The 19,003-nt window shown below is 45.2% G+C and overlaps 1 protein-coding gene across 1 annotated transcript in view; it reads left to right on the top strand.

The window, feature by feature from the left end:
- The window catches only part of PRKCH (protein kinase C, eta), a gene marked incomplete at both ends in the record, with an annotated part of 58,060 nt that extends 48,448 nt beyond the window's left edge, over nt 1–9,612 (top strand). Inside the window, 7 exons of the mRNA XM_009573362.1 lie at nt 775–925; nt 1,755–1,789; nt 3,311–3,399; nt 5,148–5,277; nt 6,213–6,340; nt 8,556–8,699; nt 9,439–9,612. Coding sequence (XP_009571657.1) covers nt 775–925; nt 1,755–1,789; nt 3,311–3,399; nt 5,148–5,277; nt 6,213–6,340; nt 8,556–8,699; nt 9,439–9,612 — 851 coding nt within the window. The remainder of the gene's footprint in view (nt 1–774; nt 926–1,754; nt 1,790–3,310; nt 3,400–5,147; nt 5,278–6,212; nt 6,341–8,555; nt 8,700–9,438) is intronic.
- Between the last annotated feature and the right edge of the window lie 9,391 nt (nt 9,613–19,003).

Here is a 19,003-nt window from a genome sequence, read left to right as displayed (position 1 = left end):
ATGGGAATGGCTTTCTTGATCTAGAGCTCAGTTCTGCCTTTTAAGAGTGACTTGTTTTGTGTAAATTGAGCTTTGCTAGGAAACGGTTATATGGCTGAATTAAAGCCAGTTAAAAAAAAAAAATTAAATTAAATTTTAGGACAATTCAGATTTGAATGCCAGCAGTTCCTGGGTCCCTGCTTCGCAGAACTTTAAAATATTATCTACCCTTTAAAGAAAGCTGAGAGTGGCACGTATCTAACAACTAACAGTCCTTGAAAAATTAGGCTGTGCCTTTTTATTCAAGGAAGCAAAATTGCTACAAGCAATGATACTGAAGTGGATAAACACCATTCACTGAGCAAGGCATCGCTTTGGCTTGGCAAGTGCCCTGCGGGGCTGGTCAGTTGGTTGCATGCAGTCATGTTTTCAGGAGTTATTGCCCAAAAAGCTGTGAGTTATAATAACTCATTAGCCTTGAGCTTCTGGTCTGTTTACAGCTTGTGAATTAATGGGTTAGTGACATGTCTCAACATGGGACAGGAGTGAGAGGAGGATGGGAAGAGGCAGTTATTTCTAGATGAAGAACGTAATTTTGAACTAAAGGGGCCTTTGCAATTAACTTCCTCTGTTGCCTGTCCCAGGTGCTTTCCTTGTTTTAGAGCGTGGTCCCCCGACTTCTAAACCAGGGATGTAATCGTGGTCTTTGAAAGCATTTTGTGCCACAGCAAAAACAGGACCAATAACTGCATGATTGTGTAAACTATTTTTTTTCTTCTTTTTTCCTCTGCACAGGGACCCTCCCGAGGGATCGAATTTTTAAGAACCTCACTCGGAAACGCCAGCGGGCGATGCGAAGGCGAGTGCACCAGGTGAACGGGCACAAATTCATGGCTACCTACCTGCGACAGCCTACGTACTGCTCGCACTGCAGGGAGTTCATCTGGTAAGAATGGCTCAAATGCGGTGGTGTGGAGCTTTCTGTCCCTTCACATTTTGGGGACTGACATGCCACCCCCGATCGTGTATCAGTCACCCAGCACTTTATCAAGGGCCACCGATGTGACTCCCCTTGGCCATCGGATTTAGCAGGGTACATTTATGCTGCAAACTGGAGTCTACTACAGAGAGGCCAGAGGTGATGTGTATCTTGGATGCTGGAAGCAAACTGGAGGGTGTGGGGATGGGGCAATGTTCCTCACTTGTGAGCATAGATATTATTTCAGGGGGGGAAAAAGTAACCCAAGCAATCTGAAGAAAGACCCCAAATATTAACTTGAGTGAAGCTTTGAGATTACACTGACAAAAAACAGTTGCATGAAAGACTAGAGAAAATGCCTGAGAACAGAAAAGCCATCAGAGGTGTGAGGTGCGGGGTGATACATGTGGGGGAGTAGGCAGAGCAGGGAGAAAAACTTAGATATGTCTCAAAAGAGCATGGAGTGGGAGACATAATAACAGGGTGTGGGCTGCTGGGATCAGTCTAATAAGTGTGGTGTGTGTGGTAATAAAGTGAGGTATTTCAGAAATTAGAGTGAGAGGGAATATGGGGAATAACATGCATGTTGACAGCCTGTCCTGTAAGCTACGGCCCTTACAGTGCTTTGTTACGCTCTCACACCCCTGTGCTGAATTGCCTCACTATTACTGGGCAGTTTTGCCCCAGGGATCTGGTCATTTGGGATCCTCTTGAATTTTGGTGCTCTCTTCTGTAAATGTCTGCAAGAAGACTGGCTTTCTGATGTTAAATCATGTTCATATTTTGTTTCGAACAGGGGCGTGTTTGGGAAGCAGGGATACCAGTGCCAAGGTAAGGTGCTCTGCTCCTGCACGGTGTGTGTGTAGGATGTGCTGGCTCAGGAGCACTCTCCTGTGCTGCTGGGACATCCTGCAGTTACAAGCTTCTCTGAAGTCACCACTCCTCTTCCTCCCCAGCCAGCCAAAACTGTGCATTTGAGCAGCTGTCAGGCTGACGGCTTGCAGGCATGCAGGAGCAACTGCCTACATTCATGCAAACACCTAGGTATCCGGTTGCTGTATTTCGCCCATGGTTTTCCCCCTGTGCAGATCCACCAAGTTGCTGAGTACATGCAACACCCAGCTAGGCTTGAGAGATCCAGGGTTCCTTCAGGACAGTGTTCAGCTGGTATTGGGACACAAAGTATCCTACTGGAATGGCCACCCTCTTCCCTTCTCCACCTATGTAGCTCAACAAAGTGAAACTAGGGCTGTGACTTCAAAGGGCAGCCTTGTGGGCTGGCACAGTGCTTCTGTCTGAATGCATGTTTTGGCTGAATGGCTGTATAGACGTATGTGATGCTTGTTTGCACTTCATTATTGTTCTTCCTTTCCCTTTTTCTGTGGTAAGATTTTTTTTTTTATATTTTTTTAATTTGATTACTTGCCTCACAGGTATATGGTCACTCAGTGTAGCCTTCTAACACAGCCTGTTTCTTGTGCAATATAATAGAGCACTGGTGTCCTCATATGAAAGGAAGCTACATGTAAAAAATGGATATCCTGCATAAAATTTCTGGGTGGAAATGAATGTTATTGATAGACCGTTATGAGTGCAAGCTTGAGTCAGCAACAAACAGAATAGTGTGGGACCCTGCAACACATCTGCAATGTACAGTTTCCATTACAAAAATCTTACATAGACAGTAGCTATGGCCCTTGGTGGTGTCTACAGTGCACACTGGGTTATGGAGTAGAGGAATCCAAATTCATTCCAGCCAAGCCAGCTTCAGCCCTGGAGAGAGCCCAACTCTGCTTTAGGGTTGATTAGCCCTCTTGATGGGGACTAGCTAATTAGCCCAGACACAGCACCATTCTGCTGCAGTTATCCAGCTCCCCAGATCCAAGCATTGCACTGAGCCTTAATGACAAACTAACCTGGGCAGGACTCACTCGGGTATCCAGTATAAGAGACACTATGCCACTGAGATGTAGGTATGGCTTTTGATATCTCAGACCTGTGTTCTCTAGTATTGTTTGTGTATGTTGTGAGAAATACTATCCACTGGATAATTTCAACAGCATTTTTTTAGTTCATTTGTGAAGTTACACTGTTATTTCTGCGGGCATCACCCATATTTTGTATAGGCAGCTGTTTTCTAGGCTGTATGAGTGATCCAGTGCAGAATTTCTGTTGCAATGGGTTAGAGATACATCTCCAGATCTGTTACGAGATTTTGGAAATTCCAGGTCACCAATTATTTTTCCACATCTTTACTGTGTCTTGATATAGCTGAGCCTTAACCCAGCTGATGGGTTGATGTGTTCGGGGTCTTTCGACAACTCTTTTCAGCATGCCTCTTTTATTTCCTAGTATGCACCTGTGTTGTACACAAGCGCTGCCATCATCTAATTGTTACAGCTTGCACGTGCCAAAACAATACTAACAAGACCGATCTCAAGGTAAAGTCATGGTGGTTATTTTGGGTCATCATAATTTGCGAATCCTGAGGTTTTCTGGGTTGCTGGGGATTGTCCTATAAAAGAATTTACTCTGTGTTATCTTTATTCATAGATTTTCAAGTGAGGAAGAGTGATAGGGACATGCAAAAAGGCCATACAATATCATCATAGAATAGTTTGGGTTGGAAGGGACCTTTAAAGGTCATCTAGTCCAACTCCCCATCTGGTGGTGGTTCTGTTAATTCCAGTAACTGGCTGGACTAGCACATAGTTTAGGAAGGCTTGGTGTCTTCATTGGAAGACATCAAGAAATAGCAAATCCACTGTTTTCAGTGGTAATTTTCTTTCATGATTATCTGTGTTGTCATCAAAATTTGGTGCCCAGTTCTTTATGTGGGTTTCTCTGGCTTTAAAATCTAACCACTGGTCTTTGTTATGCCTCTTTTTTCTTTTCTGGTAATTTAAAGTGCTCATTTCATCATTGCTCCACTCCTTTACTCTATGAAATTATTTATGTTGTAACAAAGAACCCTTGCGTAACTTGTGTTTCTGAAGGTTTTCTTTCTTGCTAGTTTTGGCTGTATTTGACCGGAGTAACATCCCCACCTAAAACTGCCCTGTACGTTGCATGTCTCATTTCTGTAACTGGAAATTGTTTAATAACTGTTTGAGGAAAATTCAATTGAAATATTTTTAATTAGGAGGTAGCTCTGTATTGTGTGCCATGCAGAAACCTTCTTTCCAGTGCAGATAAGCAATTGCCTTTGCTCGTTATTTCTTGCCTCCAAACTGCTGAGCTAGACTTCTTAAAATGACCCCTTGCCAAACCAGATGAAAATAAGTTAAAATGCTTAAGGCTAAAGTGCAAGTTAAATGCTAGTCTCCTCACCTCTCTTCTAGGATTGTGAAGGGTTTATAACAGCTCTAAGCTGCTTTAAAAGAAGACAAGGGTGAGGAGGCACCGCTTACTTTAAACTCATTGTTTGAGTTGCACCCCTGACTTTTCTTTGTGGAGTTGGGGGTTGTCCCTCAGTCTTTCAGGATCTGCATGTGGAGACACAAAATGGAAAGTAATGAAGAGGTTCAATGGGGATGGGTTTCTTCAGCCGATCTAACGTTTTCTAAGGTGTCTTTGAGATCTGCATAATTCACAGTTGGAAAAGAACAAGAATAAAAAGGGGATGAGAGCAAGTGATAAAGTGAAATGTGGGCCTGAAATGAAACCCTCCTGTTAATAACAAGGAGGGTGAGAAGGGGAATGAGAATTTTAGGAGGAGCTGGGAAAACTATTCTATATTAAATTTAATAAAATCAACAGTTTGACCTGAAGTTAAATGTTTGCACATAGTGTGCAAGTTAATAATTTGAAAACCGGTTAGTTACAAAATGGTGTAGCTAACATAATTTGTATGTGGCACTTCAGTGTGATAGGTTTGTGATGAGGTAACCCACACTTCTATTTCTAACTTGGTTTTAAGAATTTAAAATTGGCTAGGCAGCCCTTTTTAAAATCTGCTTTGTCAGGTAGTCCAGCCTGACCGGCAAGGAAACCAGAGCAGACTCGCGGCAGGTGTGGCTGGTCACTCAATGTTCACTTGCAGTAAACCTCAGTGAGGTGGTGGATTGGGACATTTTCTGAGTTGGAATTATTTTCATAGTTTTGCACTTAAATGCCTTTATGTAAATGAACATCAGCTTATATATATGTATTTGAATTTTAAATCTGTGCTTTTCTTTTGGTGCCTCAGGTGACTGAACAGAGGTTTGGAATCAACATTCCTCATAAGTTCAGCGTCCACAACTACAAAGTCCCGACTTTCTGCGACCACTGCGGTTCCTTGCTCTGGGGAATCATGCGACAGGGCCTCCAGTGTAAAAGTGAGCAGCTTCTTACTGTAGCCTTTTCACAAAATACATATATTTTTAGACTCTTGATGCACTGTGTGGGCTTGATTTGTGCAACCTTCAAGAGAAAGCCGAGCAATGAATATTCATCTTTGCAAGAGTTAACAAAACGCTGATCTACTTTTTAATCTCAGGCTTCCAGAGGGACTGTACTTTGCACTCTCAGCACAGCTTTGTTTAACTGGCATTATGGAAAATATTCTTGGGTATTGCTGCTTCCTGCATTCATTTTTCCCTTTACCTGAAGGCTTTTGCTCACCTAATGAGATAAGGCAATGAAAAGGCATCTGAGGGGGTGGAAAAAAGGGTCATTGCTTTAGGTTGACTACCCTATCTGTCACACCATTAACTGACGACAAAGCATGTCCTGGTGTTATGTTTTTGTTTCAGTGATCCGGACTGGAAAATTGTATGGGTAACAAACAGTTTTCATTTGCTTTCATCTCCCACAAGAGGGTGTATGTGTGTCCACAAGTGAGAGCAAGAAAGATTTTAGTTTCCCACTGAACAGTGTATCTTTAAAATTAGATACCTGCAAATGCAGGGGAAGTTTGTTGTGAATTCTGTGGCATTATAAATCCTAATTTTACCTGCAGGCATAGCTGCAATGGTATTTGTATACCTGACAAACATGTGCTTATGAATAGCTTCGGGCAATGTGGCATCCTACTTGGAGAGTTTGGGGTATATTCCTGATTTTCAGGAGTTTATTCTCTTATGAGAGTCCTAATTTTGTTTCTGCTGAGATCAGTGGCAAAAATCCTTTTAGTTTAAAGACACAGGGTAGATCCAGATGGGGGTACTTCCTGAAGCAGAATTGCTGAATTATTTCTCAGCAATAAATCCCTCCAAGTTATTTAAATTGTTCCTTTGCTTTTACTTTCCATCCCTACCATCACCCCTGTCAGTCTGTAAAATGAACGTCCACATCCGATGCCAAGCAAATGTTGCACCGAACTGTGGGGTGAACTCAGCAGAGCTTGCTAAAACCTTGGCATGCATGGGTCTGCAACCAGGAAGCATTTCCCCAAATTCGGTGAGTGTTTTTCTTTTTCTTTCTTTTTTTTTTTTTCCCCCTCCTCTATTTAAAACATTTACAACTGAGTCTTTATATGGGTGCAGGAGAAGTGAGAGACTTCAGTTATGGCAGGTGGCGTTGGGTGGTGGACTGCATGAGTAGGTTGTTACTGTCTGTGGCTTGTGGCAAAGACTTCACCTGGAAAATGGATGTCTTATATCCGGTTTACCCCGATGGAGGCTTTAGTCTGTAGGTGTTGCTTTGTTGTCTGTTTATGTTTCACAGTGGTGTGACTCCATTGACTCTTTTATCTGTTTGGCATGAATGAGAGGAGAATAAGACCCCAAACTAATTAATGGTCAATATAATTCATGCCATACCTTTTTTTACCTTTCCCGCGAACACAAATGCACTGTCTGCATATGTAGCTTGGAATAGAGCATAAGAAGAGCTCAGCAAAAGGCCTAGGTTCTCTTCCCTGCTTTGTCACTGTTTTTCTGAGTGATTTTGGAGAAATCGTTTCACTCTTCACTACATTTTCCCCAGCTAAAATCTGTGGTCCCTGTCAACACAACATCATCTCTGGTCTTTGCTGTCCAAGCCAGGGTCCTAGTGAGCTTGTTGCCAGGTTTGGGACATATGTGTACAATTTCTGCTTGTCAGTACTTAAGGTATACTAAAAATCCAGCTGTTGTATATCTGAGTCTATTCCAGAGAGTTTAAAACACACTGTAAGAGCTTGAGTGAAAATGCCCATAAAGGGTAATGGAAGTCAGAGCTGTCATTTGATAACAAGTTTTCATCACGTTTCCTTTGCTAGCAGTTTTGAAAAGTGAGTTTGCTTGAAACCACAATAACCCATAATAAAATGTTGGTCTGTTTATTTTTATTTGACCCAAAAGACCCAAAACATACTTGTCAGACTTGGTAAATCTCGTCATACAGTTAGTCGGCTACATTGGTTGACCGCATGATACTGTATCAGCCTAGCCTGCTCGTTAGGCTGTGCTGTCTCTTTTGATTTCAGTTGGTTTGTACCAAATGAGACTTTCTTATCTTTGCTCTTCATGCTGCAGCAGTTCAGGGGGACAGTTATCCTGGGAGTTACAGGAAAACCCAAGTCCCACACTCCCTTCTCAGTTCTGTAAAGATCAGCTCTTGTTGGCATTTGTTTTTTGCATAATCTGCACATCAAAAGGAGATGAAACCAGGAAAATAAAAGTCTGTGCTTGGTGTTTAACAATCTCTTCTCGTTATTTGTGAGCTAAAGGCCTCTAGGTAAGTGTTCAGATTGTGCTGTAAGCTTAAAGCTGTTGGGAGTTTTGCTGGGTGCTGTCCTGAATGCTCTTGGTTCTTTCCCCACGGCTGAGGTTGCCGTTTCTGTAGCAGTGAGACAAGTCGTCTGTGCAGGAAGAATTTTGCTTTACACTAAAGTAGTCACAAGGTGGAGCTCAAGAAGTCCGTGTGACTTTGTTCGGGCTAATAAACTGAACAAAAGTACTCGTGGTTTATATGCGTACTCATACCTGGAGAGCTGTGAACAGAGGGCACTGGAGGTTGACTTGATCTTTGTATACTGCAAAAACAGAAGCTCTAGAAATGTGTGCTAATATTGGTACAATTCCTGGAAATGCAGACACCGGACTGCTGGCATGGGAATGAACAGCCTTCCATCAAATTTACAGCAGTGGAGGAAGCCAGCAGCCCAGCTGTGGGAAAGAAAAATATTTTTTGAAATTTGGGTCCCACTGAACTGTGCTTTGAGTAAGGGTCTTAAAATCAGGTAGAAACCTAAGAGATTCAGATGAAATCTGGTTGGGTTCTAGATCTCACCAGCACTTCGCATATTGCAGGAATTATGCAGTCCTCCTCGCTCTGATGTTAGATAGGAGACTTGGATTTCCACACTCATTGTCTTATTTTTCTGGGGAGTGAGGATGGAGAGAGGCAGGCTTGCCTCTTGGATCTGCTGGGCAGTGGGTTTACAGCTTAAAATGCCCAGGTCAGGAACCAGTGTTGACATCTCAGCACACTCTGCGCAGTGCCAAGATTGGCTGGTCACACGTAACAGCTATGTGGGTGGTGGTACCGACATGCTTTCTGTTCCAGTGGCCATACAGTGCATCTGAACAGGTCCTAAATGCCCAGATTGGTAGGTTGACTACTTGTGTATACCTCTGAGGCAAAAGTACAATTTCTATGCAGACTGATGCTTATTTACTTTCTTCCACAGAAACTGGTTTCAAGATCTACTTTGAAACATCAGGGAAAAGGCAGCCTGAAAGATGGCAACAACGTTAGTGAAAGTTCAGCGAGCAAACTTGGGATCAAAGACTTAACCTTCCTTCGTGTATTGGGAAAGGGCAGTTTTGGAAAGGTGAGAGTTATTCATGGCTCTTTTGGGGAAAACCGCATTCCCCATTTAAGAAGCTCCAAGGTAGATGAAGTTATTTCATAATGTGGCACACAGGCTGTCCAGTGGAGTATGCTTTGTGCAACAAGGTTGGTTACAGAGAGCAGGGAGAAAAGGAAGGACAAAGCAAGCTGACAGCAAAGTGAAGAACTGGATATCACAAAAAAGCAAAAAGTTAGCAACCAAAGGAACAGCTGCATGCTGGGGCCCATACCAGAAATTGCAAGTGTGTGCATTAGCACTCGTTTGGGCAGCATTTCTTGCAGCATGTAGAGACTTCTCCTTTAAAGGAGATCAGGCAGTGGTTTCAAATGCAGTTAGATGGGGGTTTCATTTCTCTGCTTTGCCACAAAGCCAGTGTGAAATGGTGCATTTGAATTTGATAACTGAGGAGGGAAGTGGGATGGATGGCACTGCTCAGGGGGTTTGCCCTGGCACAGTGGATGAGCTTCGACCAGCTAGCCCCGTGCCAGACATTGGAGCAATGTGTGTGGGCATTTCTATCCGGAGAAGCCTGCTGCAGACAGTAGCATATGTGTCATCGATTGTACACTGATGCCCGTACTAACAGGCTGACTCACTTGCATCCACAAGCCTGGTCATGAGATAACTGACCTTTCTAGTGTGAGAAGGTGAGAGGCTCTGTGTTGCTCATAGAGTCTGAGGGCTCAGCCCATGCAATTCACCCTCCCCTTTGGTTTAGGTGATGCTTGCCAAGATGAAAGAGAGTGGGCAGCTCTATGCAGTGAAGGTGTTGAAGAAGGACGTCATTCTCCAAGATGACGATGTTGAATGCACCATGACCGAGAAACGCATCCTTTCCTTAGCAAGGAACCACCCATTTCTCACCAAGCTCTACTGTTGCTTCCAGACTCCTGTAAGTATAGCCCGGGCAGTGGACAGCCTTCCTCCTGACACTGGCTGGCACATTCAGGACAGAGGCACTATCCTGTGTATTTGGTCCCTAGCCTGTTATAATTATTCACCTTAGATCCAGGAGAAACTTCTCTGCTCAAGAGTGAACAGAGCATTCTGCTATATTCCACCTCTAACATCTGCTGGCCATTTGGGCATTTGGCAAACAAAATCCTGGCTTGTTCTAGGTTCCCTAACAAAATGGTAATAATAGGGAAGCCTTTCTTTCTGTCTTCCCTAGAAACATCTCTGTGCCATTGAATGTTTCCAAATGCATATGTGCAAATGTCTACAGACCTGCAGTGTCCTCTGGTTGCTGTGGGATCTCAGGCTCTGCTGTCTTGCTACCTGAATTTTAACAGGACTGTATTTGCATTGAATTATCTGCAAACACAATGAATTGTACTTGGAAGCAGGGGTAGCCTCCTGTATCTCCCAGCCTTTGTATACTGCTCAGAACTGAATGAAAGATCCTTCTGAGGTTACTGGAAAGGATCTTACTGACATGGTGGGCACTGAATCAGATCCATACCACAGCTGGTATTTCTTCTCGACAAATGATAGTATTGCTGTCAACTGTGGTATGTGTAGCTCAGCGGAGGGCTGCACATGTGCTGCCTGTCCAGCTTAGAGCCTCCTCTGTGTGTGCATGTGGGTGGGAGCTTGTTGCTGATGTGGGTGGTGGAGGGAGGGGTGGCTGTGATGGAGACAGTAGCCACAGCTGTGTCCCAGCAAGGTAAGTTTGGGAGTCCCTGAGCTAATCTGTTATTAGGACCAAAGCATTTTCTGCAGTGTAATTCTTCCAAACTGCCTGAGCTCCTTTCCAGTTGCTTTTTATCCATTGCTAAATGGTAATAGAGCTTGCTTTCCTCTTAGAAGAGGCAGGAGAAACTTGCCCTTTTAATTGTGGCTTCACTCCTCCTACATAAACCCAAAATACTAAAAAAAAAAAAAAAAAAAGGCAGGCGATTGCACCCTGCCACCCACCCATTTCTCTTCTTGCTGGGGTGATGCAACAGCCAGCTATGGAGTTGAAGAGTTGTGCTCATTTAGGGTGGAGCCCTTGGGTAGACTCACGTAATAGAAATGAGGTGGTTTGTTTTTTTGTGGGTTTGTTTTTTTTTTTTTTAATATATACAGCTTACGTGGTTCACAGACCAGCTGTGCTGTATATCAGAAAAAAAACTTAAAGCTTACTGTTGTCACTAGTAACCAAGGAAACTCCTCTTTTATATCCTAATATGAAGACAGAGCCCAAAGTTGAATGGCTTTCCTGAAGTTCTCATGTAAAATATCAGAAAAGTCCAGTAATGATGTGTGCTGTTTGAGATCAGGTGCGGGATAGCAGTGGTTTTTGCCACTTATTGCTGTGCTTTTTGCTATGGCTTTGCTTACTGAATTGCAATGTGAAAATAGCAAGTGTGCTCCTCCTGGGCTGTGTAGAGTATTTCCTGTGAACTTAGGGAAGATTTAAGGTCCCTGTGCTAGTACTGTCTATAATGTTCAAAAAATGCATGTAGTCTGCTATGGGTGCAGACAAGGTCTTCTGGGCTGATGAAGTAATTGCAGTGTCTTTTGCAAAGTGGAAAAAAAGGAAGAACTCAGCCTGCTTAGACTAGCAAATTGAAAGCAAAAAGAGGATCTGATTGATGTCTGCAGATGCCGAACACTGAAGAGGGAAACAAAGCTGTCAAGATGCTGGCTAAGATTAAATGAGTCTAGACTGGCCATGGATACAGTTAGACTGGAAATGAAAAGGAGGTTGCTAAACAGTAGAGCAGCCTGGAACAGGAATTTCTGGACCAGCTTCTCATCAGAGGAGTGGAGGGAAGAACCCCTCAGCCTTTGCTGCCCTGAACACAGAGCTGGTCAGTATCTGAAAGGGTGCCAAGGGAGTGGTGCTCGTCATAGCAGGACCCTGCTATTTCCAGTCTTTCCCAGGTTCCTCTTTTACTTGAATCCCTCTTTGCTTCATTATCTGGATTGTCAGTAACAGAAAACCACTTCCCTCCAATAATAAACAAAACCAAAAAGGGAAGCGTTTACAAAAGAAAAAGTAGATTTCAGACTAATGTGGTTCATCATGTCTTTCGTCCATATTCTGCACGGAGTGACACCCACCTCAATCCAGAATAACCAGATGTAAATTGCTTATAAAAGCATAATATAATTGCTATAATAGAGAAATTATTGCAACAGCAGGGTATTCACTGGACAGAGTCCTTCCAGGAGGGCTTAACCAGGCTGATACAGTATTTAAGGTTTCTGCTTGTTCTTTACATGGCATTGGGTTAGCCCCTCCATTAACACAAACCTTGCAGAAAAGAGTATATATGTATTAAAATAAAACAGTAACCACTTATTCAAAATGTCGGCCTGCAGCCATATTTACCCCAAAGCGCTTTCTTGTGTTTGGAGTTGGGGAAGGATTACACAAAGCAATACCTAGTTTCACTAGGTATACATCACGTGTATCACACTTACAGCCCAAACTCTGAAAATGAGATATTAACGGTTTCATGTTATAAAAAACAAAGCATAACTCCAGTCTGCCATGTAGATCCCGGGTAAATAATGACCAGCTGGGCCTGCCTCTAGAAATTTTTTCAAGAACTAGCCATTTTGAGGCTTCTTACCACTTGTCAAAGCAAAGTCAGCCTGATCCCGTAAGATACATCAAGACAGGCTGGGACTGACTGGCAGGGGAGTAGCCCAGTTGGAAGGTCCCTGGGGCTTATGGTTCAGCATGAGCCAGCAGCGCAGTCTCATTGCACATAAGTTAAATTATGTACTGCACTGCTTCAGGAGCTCAGGGGAAGTTATTATCCCCTCTGCTTGGTACTGATGAGGCTGCACCGGTAATAGGGGTGTCCAGTTATGGCCCCCTTACCCGCCCGCCTAGTTCAAGAGGAAATTGTGGAAACTGGAAGGGAAGGACCTTGGAAGCACCTGAAAAGCTGCAGCAGTTTGAGGACAGAGCGCTCAAAGGGTTTGAGGGTTTGGCTGGATCTAGAGCCATTTGAATTCTGACTCTTGTATAATATTCCACGCAGAGCAGCAAACTCTTCTCCTGACTTACACAGCCTAGGGCTGACTTAAACAGCCTGGGGCATGTCTGTGCTGCGCAGTGCAGTGTCATGTAGTGCCAGTAATGTAGCATTAACTCAGCTGGGACAAGTACCAGAAACAGCAATGCATTGCCTGAGTTCATCTATATTGCTGCTACTTTTGCTCACCTGTTTTAGAGCTAGCTGAGGTTTTTATATGCTTACATTAGCTGCTAATGGTTTTCGGAAAGGTTTTCTGTTCTCTTGTACTGCCTCTGTGCTCAGTGTGGTCCTAATTTAGTCTCAGCCGCAGCATAAGCGATACCCGCTAGCAAGGGCTGCTTTATTTGCCCAGGGTGGGCTGAGGCTGCCTGACCTCCAAACAGCCTCTTTGCTCTGTCACAGAGAAGTATTGCAGCCACTAGGTGGTAGGAGCTGCAAGTGTTGTCTCTGCCAGGTGCGGGTCACAGTTTTCAGAGCCTAAAGAGGAAATATTAGCTGCACAGCAGGCTGGCAGAGGCTGGACATGGCCCTGTGCGTGCCCAGCGCTGGGCTGGGCGGTTTTGGACTTGCACCTCCAGATTCCTTTCCTGTGAAAGGCAAGGAAGGAGTTCTGCTGGTCTCTTGGTGGGGGGGGGGGAAGCAGTTTAAGTCCTGCTCCAGCTGCATCTATGCGAGGTCTTCCTTGCTCACTGCATCTGTTTTTGTAATTATTATTTCTTTTTAATTGAAAGCCTTGCCTTGGGAACTTTCCACCTTGCCTAAGCCATTTACCTCTGCTTTTTCTAGGGCCTTAGAATCATCCTTTAGTGTCAGAGAGGATTATGCTCCTGCTGCAGTAATCTGTGAGTTGCTGACAGGTGCTGGGGCTGACCTGTCGATAATTGTGGATCCTGTGTTAGGGGTCACAAGCACCAAAAAATGCTCGTTTCTGTTTACCTGACACTGGTGTCATCCAAGACCTGAACAATACTGTCCTAGAACGGGTGAAAGAGGCTATATGTATAAATAGCTAAGTCAGTAATTTAATCCTGGGGAATGTGGATCCTGGAATGTTTTAATTAAAATGAGTTTGCAGTAAGTAGGTCCTGTCTTCTCTGGGGTTTAGGAACCATCCTTCCTGCACAGGTGGTTTGCTTTTAAATCCTTTTGTCTCCACTTGTATGCATGAGAATGAAAAGGTCTGGGGGAGATCAGCTTCCCATGCAAATAGTGTCAAATAGCTTCTGGGTTTTATGTTTATTGCCCTTATCCCTTTTCTCATGACCGAAGGGTGCTTCCAGGGGACCGTCCCCCAGGCGATGCTGTTTCCAGCACTGTCCTTGCTAGCCTGATCGTTATATGGATTTGCTCTCTGTGTGGCTCTGCTGACAGTTGCTGAGGCACAGAGCCTGCCCCTGTCATTCCAAAAATAGTGAGACACGCGAACTTGGCAGAGGGACATGATTTTCTATAACAAGCGTCTTTCTGAGATAATAGCAGGGGTGCTATTGAAGCCGGTAGGGACTGGCCCAGGGACTCCAGGGCAGCTAATCATTGAACTGGTCCCATTTTATGAGGGCAGCCTGCTGTCCGGCACGCAGCTTTCCGCCCTCTTTAGAAGCTGTGGGCTGATGTCATGCTCTCGACATGGAAGGGGAAGGTTTCTCCACATCTCTGCTGGCTCCCAGGGTGCTCAAACAGTTTTCCCAGGGTCAGTGTGGGCATCATGTCATGGATCACCCAGGTGTTTAAAGAGATGATCCTGTATTTCACCTCCTAGAAGTGTTAGAGCTAACCTGGAGCCTTTGACAGCGGCATAATTTTCAAGTGAGGGACCATCAGCAAAAGCAGTGGGACTGAGCAATGGCTGCTCACCCACCCGTTGGTCCCTGGATGCCACAGGAGAGGTCTAGATGCCCTTGTATGTCCTTGGAATCCTTCGGTCATGGTCCCTCCAGGGGAGTCCCTTGCTCATGGTCCCTCCAGGGGATCTCCAGCATCACCCTGGTTGTCCACCAGCCACTTCACTGTCACCACATGGGTAGAGCACAGGACAGCCCCAGGGCAGAGCCTGGCATGGGGGAGGTGAGGAAGACTGGAAAGGCAGCGGCAGCCTTGCTGCGGTTCTGGTTAGATGAACAAGCATCCTGACAGAGGCCTTGGAGTGTGCTGGTGGGTGGTAAGGAAGCAGTGAGGCCTCTTTGATGTTCTCGTTGAAAGGTACTGAGAGGGAGCCCTTTGGGAGCAGAGAGGACAGCTTTGATCATCTCCCAGGCTCTAAACCCCCAGCCTTCCCTCTCTGGCATGTTGGGGAGGCACGACTCGATATGTGCATACACCCGACAGCCAAGTGCACTTCTTGGATGCGTTTCTGCAAGCATTGAGACTTTTTCCCCTGTTTTTGAGCACTGAGACTGTTGCTAGCCCCAAGCCACTGTGCTGGAAGACCAGTGCATGCTTCGGTTTTGTAGCTGCCAGCCAAAATCAAGTGAAGGTGGTGTCAGGGACATCCTGTTCATAGGCCTGGCGTTTTCCAAAAGGTTTCGTACGGCCTCACACGCCTTGTGGCCGTAAACGCAGCCAAGAAAGGGAGGCACCCCACTGGGGCCTTGCTGCAGAGTCCTTCTGAAGTCAGGCTTGAAAGAGCTTGAGTTATGCTTTACCTGGGGCCCTGGGGCAGCGAGTTAGGTTTTTTTGGGAGGCTGTTGGACAGGGAGGTACAGGGGAATTTCCTCTATCCACCTTTGCTCTCCGGTGCGGCTTCTGTGGGCAGGTGTGCCGCGGTGCCCTCACGTTGGCTTTGCGACCGCAGGAGCGGCAGTCAGTTTCTGCCTTTCTCTGGCTCCTGTCCTGTCCAGCACCAACTGGTAGACTGGTCAAAACTGTGTATTTCTGTGGTTTTACAGCGTTCACATCCACAAAAAACCCATGACATCTTTGCTGGCATGCTGGCCCAAGTTGCTGGTAAAGATGCGTGAGGCCTCCAAAGCCTGGTCTGAAAGGCTTGGCTTTCTCTGACGTGCATAGTAACACCTTGCGGTGGTCTCTTTGTTGCAGGAACATACAAGGTTGGGGGTTTTTTTGTAGGCAGAATGGTTTTGTTTGCAGAAGATGAAACAAGATCAGACTGACATTTCTGATTTTATCTGTGAACTTTGCTGGCTGTCCACACTTAGGCTGCACATTGAGGTGACACGAGCTGAAGTGAAAACATGAACTGAAGGGTTAGCTGCCTTCATCGTGTTGTAGCTCCTGAGTGTAACTTTCCCACCCCTGGGAAAGGGGTGTTGAGGGACTTTGGATACTCGCATTTTTATGAAGCTTGAGAAAATGCCTGTCTCCATCTGCAGTGGCTTGTCAGAGAGAGTGTAACTTAGACAAATTATCAAGCTTAGTGCAAGGGTAGCTGGAGGAGATACTGTTGCCTATGGTTAGCCACAGTATGCGAAACTAATATTTTTCTTTGGCCTTAAAATCAAGGAAGTTGCAGCATAAAAAGGGATCGAAATGGAAGAAACTCGCAAGCAGCCTGAGCGAGCAGGTGCCAGTCAGTACTGAGGAGGAGGGGTGGGGGGGAAAGGCAATCGAAGCTCAGAGAAGAGGTAACTATCTGAGGTGTGACCCAGCGGTGTTTTAGGTTTCAGTCTTTTTGAGTCTGTATTGCTTTTGAGGTGATGTTTAAGGTGAGAGGGTGAATCCACAAAGCCCTCGTAGTAAGCCATTTCCAAGTGGCCTTTGGGTGTTTCAGCACTCTTAATTTTCCGGAAGACCTTTGGCTGAGCTTGTAGAGGTCTCTAGCCTTCCCCAGCACAGTCTGAGGCCAGCAGATATTGTAGAGTTCAGTATTTTTAAAAACAGGCCAGAGCTGTTTCAGGTTGGTCACTCCAAACTGGAAATACCAATTCCAGTAGCTTTTTTCTGAACTGAGAGCTGTAAAAAGAGCGTGATCTTTACAGAGCTACTCTCTTCTGAGACACCATGATACCAGCAGCCAGCTGAGGGGTGCAGATGTCCTATAAATCTTTGATTAACAGGTGATGTCTATAGCTTGATACATTCTAGTTCCTTATTCCTCAATTTATTCCCCTCTATGTTCAGGTTTTTTGACCTTTCAGGTGGGAAGGAGTGTTTATGTGGTTTTCTATGCCATTTTAAAAGGTCTGGAGGGGAAGATTTAATTTTATTTCTTCTTTCAATTTTTTTTGTATTTTTTGGATATTTTGTTATAATGCTGGCTGGCCAAGCTAGCTTTTTTTTTTTTCAATTGGGATTACACAGGCATTTTTTTTGTATGTGATTTAATTGGTTGACCTAGTGTTTGAGATCTTTTTTTTTTTTTTTAGTTGGGGTTTTTGTTTTGTTTCTAATGGAACAGATACAGATGAACAAGAGTGATGAAAATCATCCTTTTGTGTGTATGTTGAGTAAAAGATTCTAGTCAAAAGATGAGCTAATCATGTAATCCTGCTGTGAATTAGACTGTCTTGAGGGGAAGGGATGAGGAGGAAAGATGCACGTATGGTTCACTTGCGTATCCCAAAGGATGCATTGTTCCAGAAAAATGACTGAATTTGTGTATTACAAGAACTCTCCAGCATGTGAGCTTGAAATTTCAGCCGTGTGGTTAAAAAAACAGGGGCAGAAATTTGGAGACTGTAGTTAGCTTTGTGATTTTTTTTTTTTTTTTTTTTTTTTTGTCCCAGGGCAGGTGGGAACCCGCAACTCCCATCAGCTTGCCCTGGGTTGTGGTTGTCGTTGTTCAGGTCTTCTGGAATGAGCTCAGCGTTAATACTGTGCTGTGCACACATGCGTGCGGGAGGCAGCCTTTACCCCGAGGGACCCCGCAGAGTTTATTTATGCAAATGGCAAGAGCCAATTTGTTATTCTCTAGGCGATGTTTATGTGCCTCGCTGCTGCGGCCACGGCATAGGAAAGCCTGTGTTGTGCCCGCTGTCAGCAGCATCAGATAGCAGAGCGTGGTTTTAAGTGATAACTGGTGATAACTGCCCGGTTCCCGTAGCTGTGACAATGACGCCAGCGGCTTTTTGTTAAAGCAGCTAAAAATGAGGCCGTTGTGGGGAAGGAACCTGTGCTTCTCAGACTCGCACTCACCAGCTGCCCAGCCTGGAGGAGATGCCACATGCGCCTTGCCCCCTTTCTGAGTTTGCTGAATTTTCACTCCACCTCCTTCTGGCTAAAAAACACCCCAAAACCAGCAGAAGAAAGAAACCTTCCCTTTCTCAGTCTTTCGGATGCGGCGTGGCGCACAGTCATCTTCCCCGTCTTGATAGCCCCAGGGCTGTATGTGCCATCTGTGGCACGCTCCCTTGCCGTGGCTTGATTTCTGCTAGGCAGAAGAGGTTCCTGAGGCTGGCGTGTACTGCTGCAGTCACTGAAGCAGAGAGGTAAAACAGCTAACAGAGCACCAAAAATCAGCTAGCAGATGGCTGTAAAACCTGCCGCCTTTCTGCCGCTGCCTTGTTCGTCTGGGAGTCTTGGGCCACGGCGGCAGGTGCCATGGCAGTCATTGCTGCGGCCGTGTTTGAGAAGCATCACTAATGTGTGCAAATAATTCTGGCTGAGCAAGCATAGTGCGGAGTATTTCTTCTCCTCTGCTTAATGTAGTTATTTTGATTTGAAATCAAAGGACCAAATTTTCGCCTAGCATAAGTCATTGTCTTGCTCCATCACAGTCAGGCGAGTGCAGCTTTGACACTCCGGAAATTTGGGGCTGAGCTCATTACATCTGCTTCAGCTCTTGTGCACACGTGTGTGTGTGCAAAGGTTGTCTTGGCAATTCCCTCTTGGTGAGCCCGTTCTGATGACACCTGAGATCCTCTCTGGTTTTGAAACACTGCCATGTACAGCCCCCCTGAACAGCCTGCCCTCCTGGAAACCTCTTACCTGGGAACCGCAGGCAGCTCACGAGGATGCGGTGCTGCCTTGTCAAAGGGTCGGCTACGGAGGGGAGGCATTTCGGCACAGGGCAGCGTCTGAGCGTGGTTCATGGTTGTGTACTCCTATGAAGATAAATACTGAGAAACAAATCCGTTTATTATTCCTTCTCCGGGTCCTGTGCTTTGGCATGACTTGACCCAGATACGGATGGCCACTCGCACTGCCGGGGGAGTTGGACATGTGGCTTTCCGAAGCCCGGTACTGAGACAGCACGGTTTATTTGCGTGCTCTCAGCAAGACCTGAGGCAGATTGCTTTGTGTGGGGGTTGTGGACCACGAAGGGAGAACAGGAACATTGGGAGCGCTGAGGGAGCCTGCCAGCTCTTGTAATTATCTTGTAATAATTTGCTTGCAAGCTCCCTGAGC

The sequence above is a fragment of the Fulmarus glacialis genome, unplaced genomic scaffold, assembly GCF_000690835.1.
Source record: "Fulmarus glacialis isolate BGI_N327 unplaced genomic scaffold, ASM69083v1 scaffold5192, whole genome shotgun sequence".
NCBI classification, from domain to species: Eukaryota; Metazoa; Chordata; class Aves; order Procellariiformes; family Procellariidae; genus Fulmarus; species Fulmarus glacialis.
Note: the sequence above shows the minus strand (reverse complement) of the source record. Positions and strands in the feature narration are given on the sequence as shown.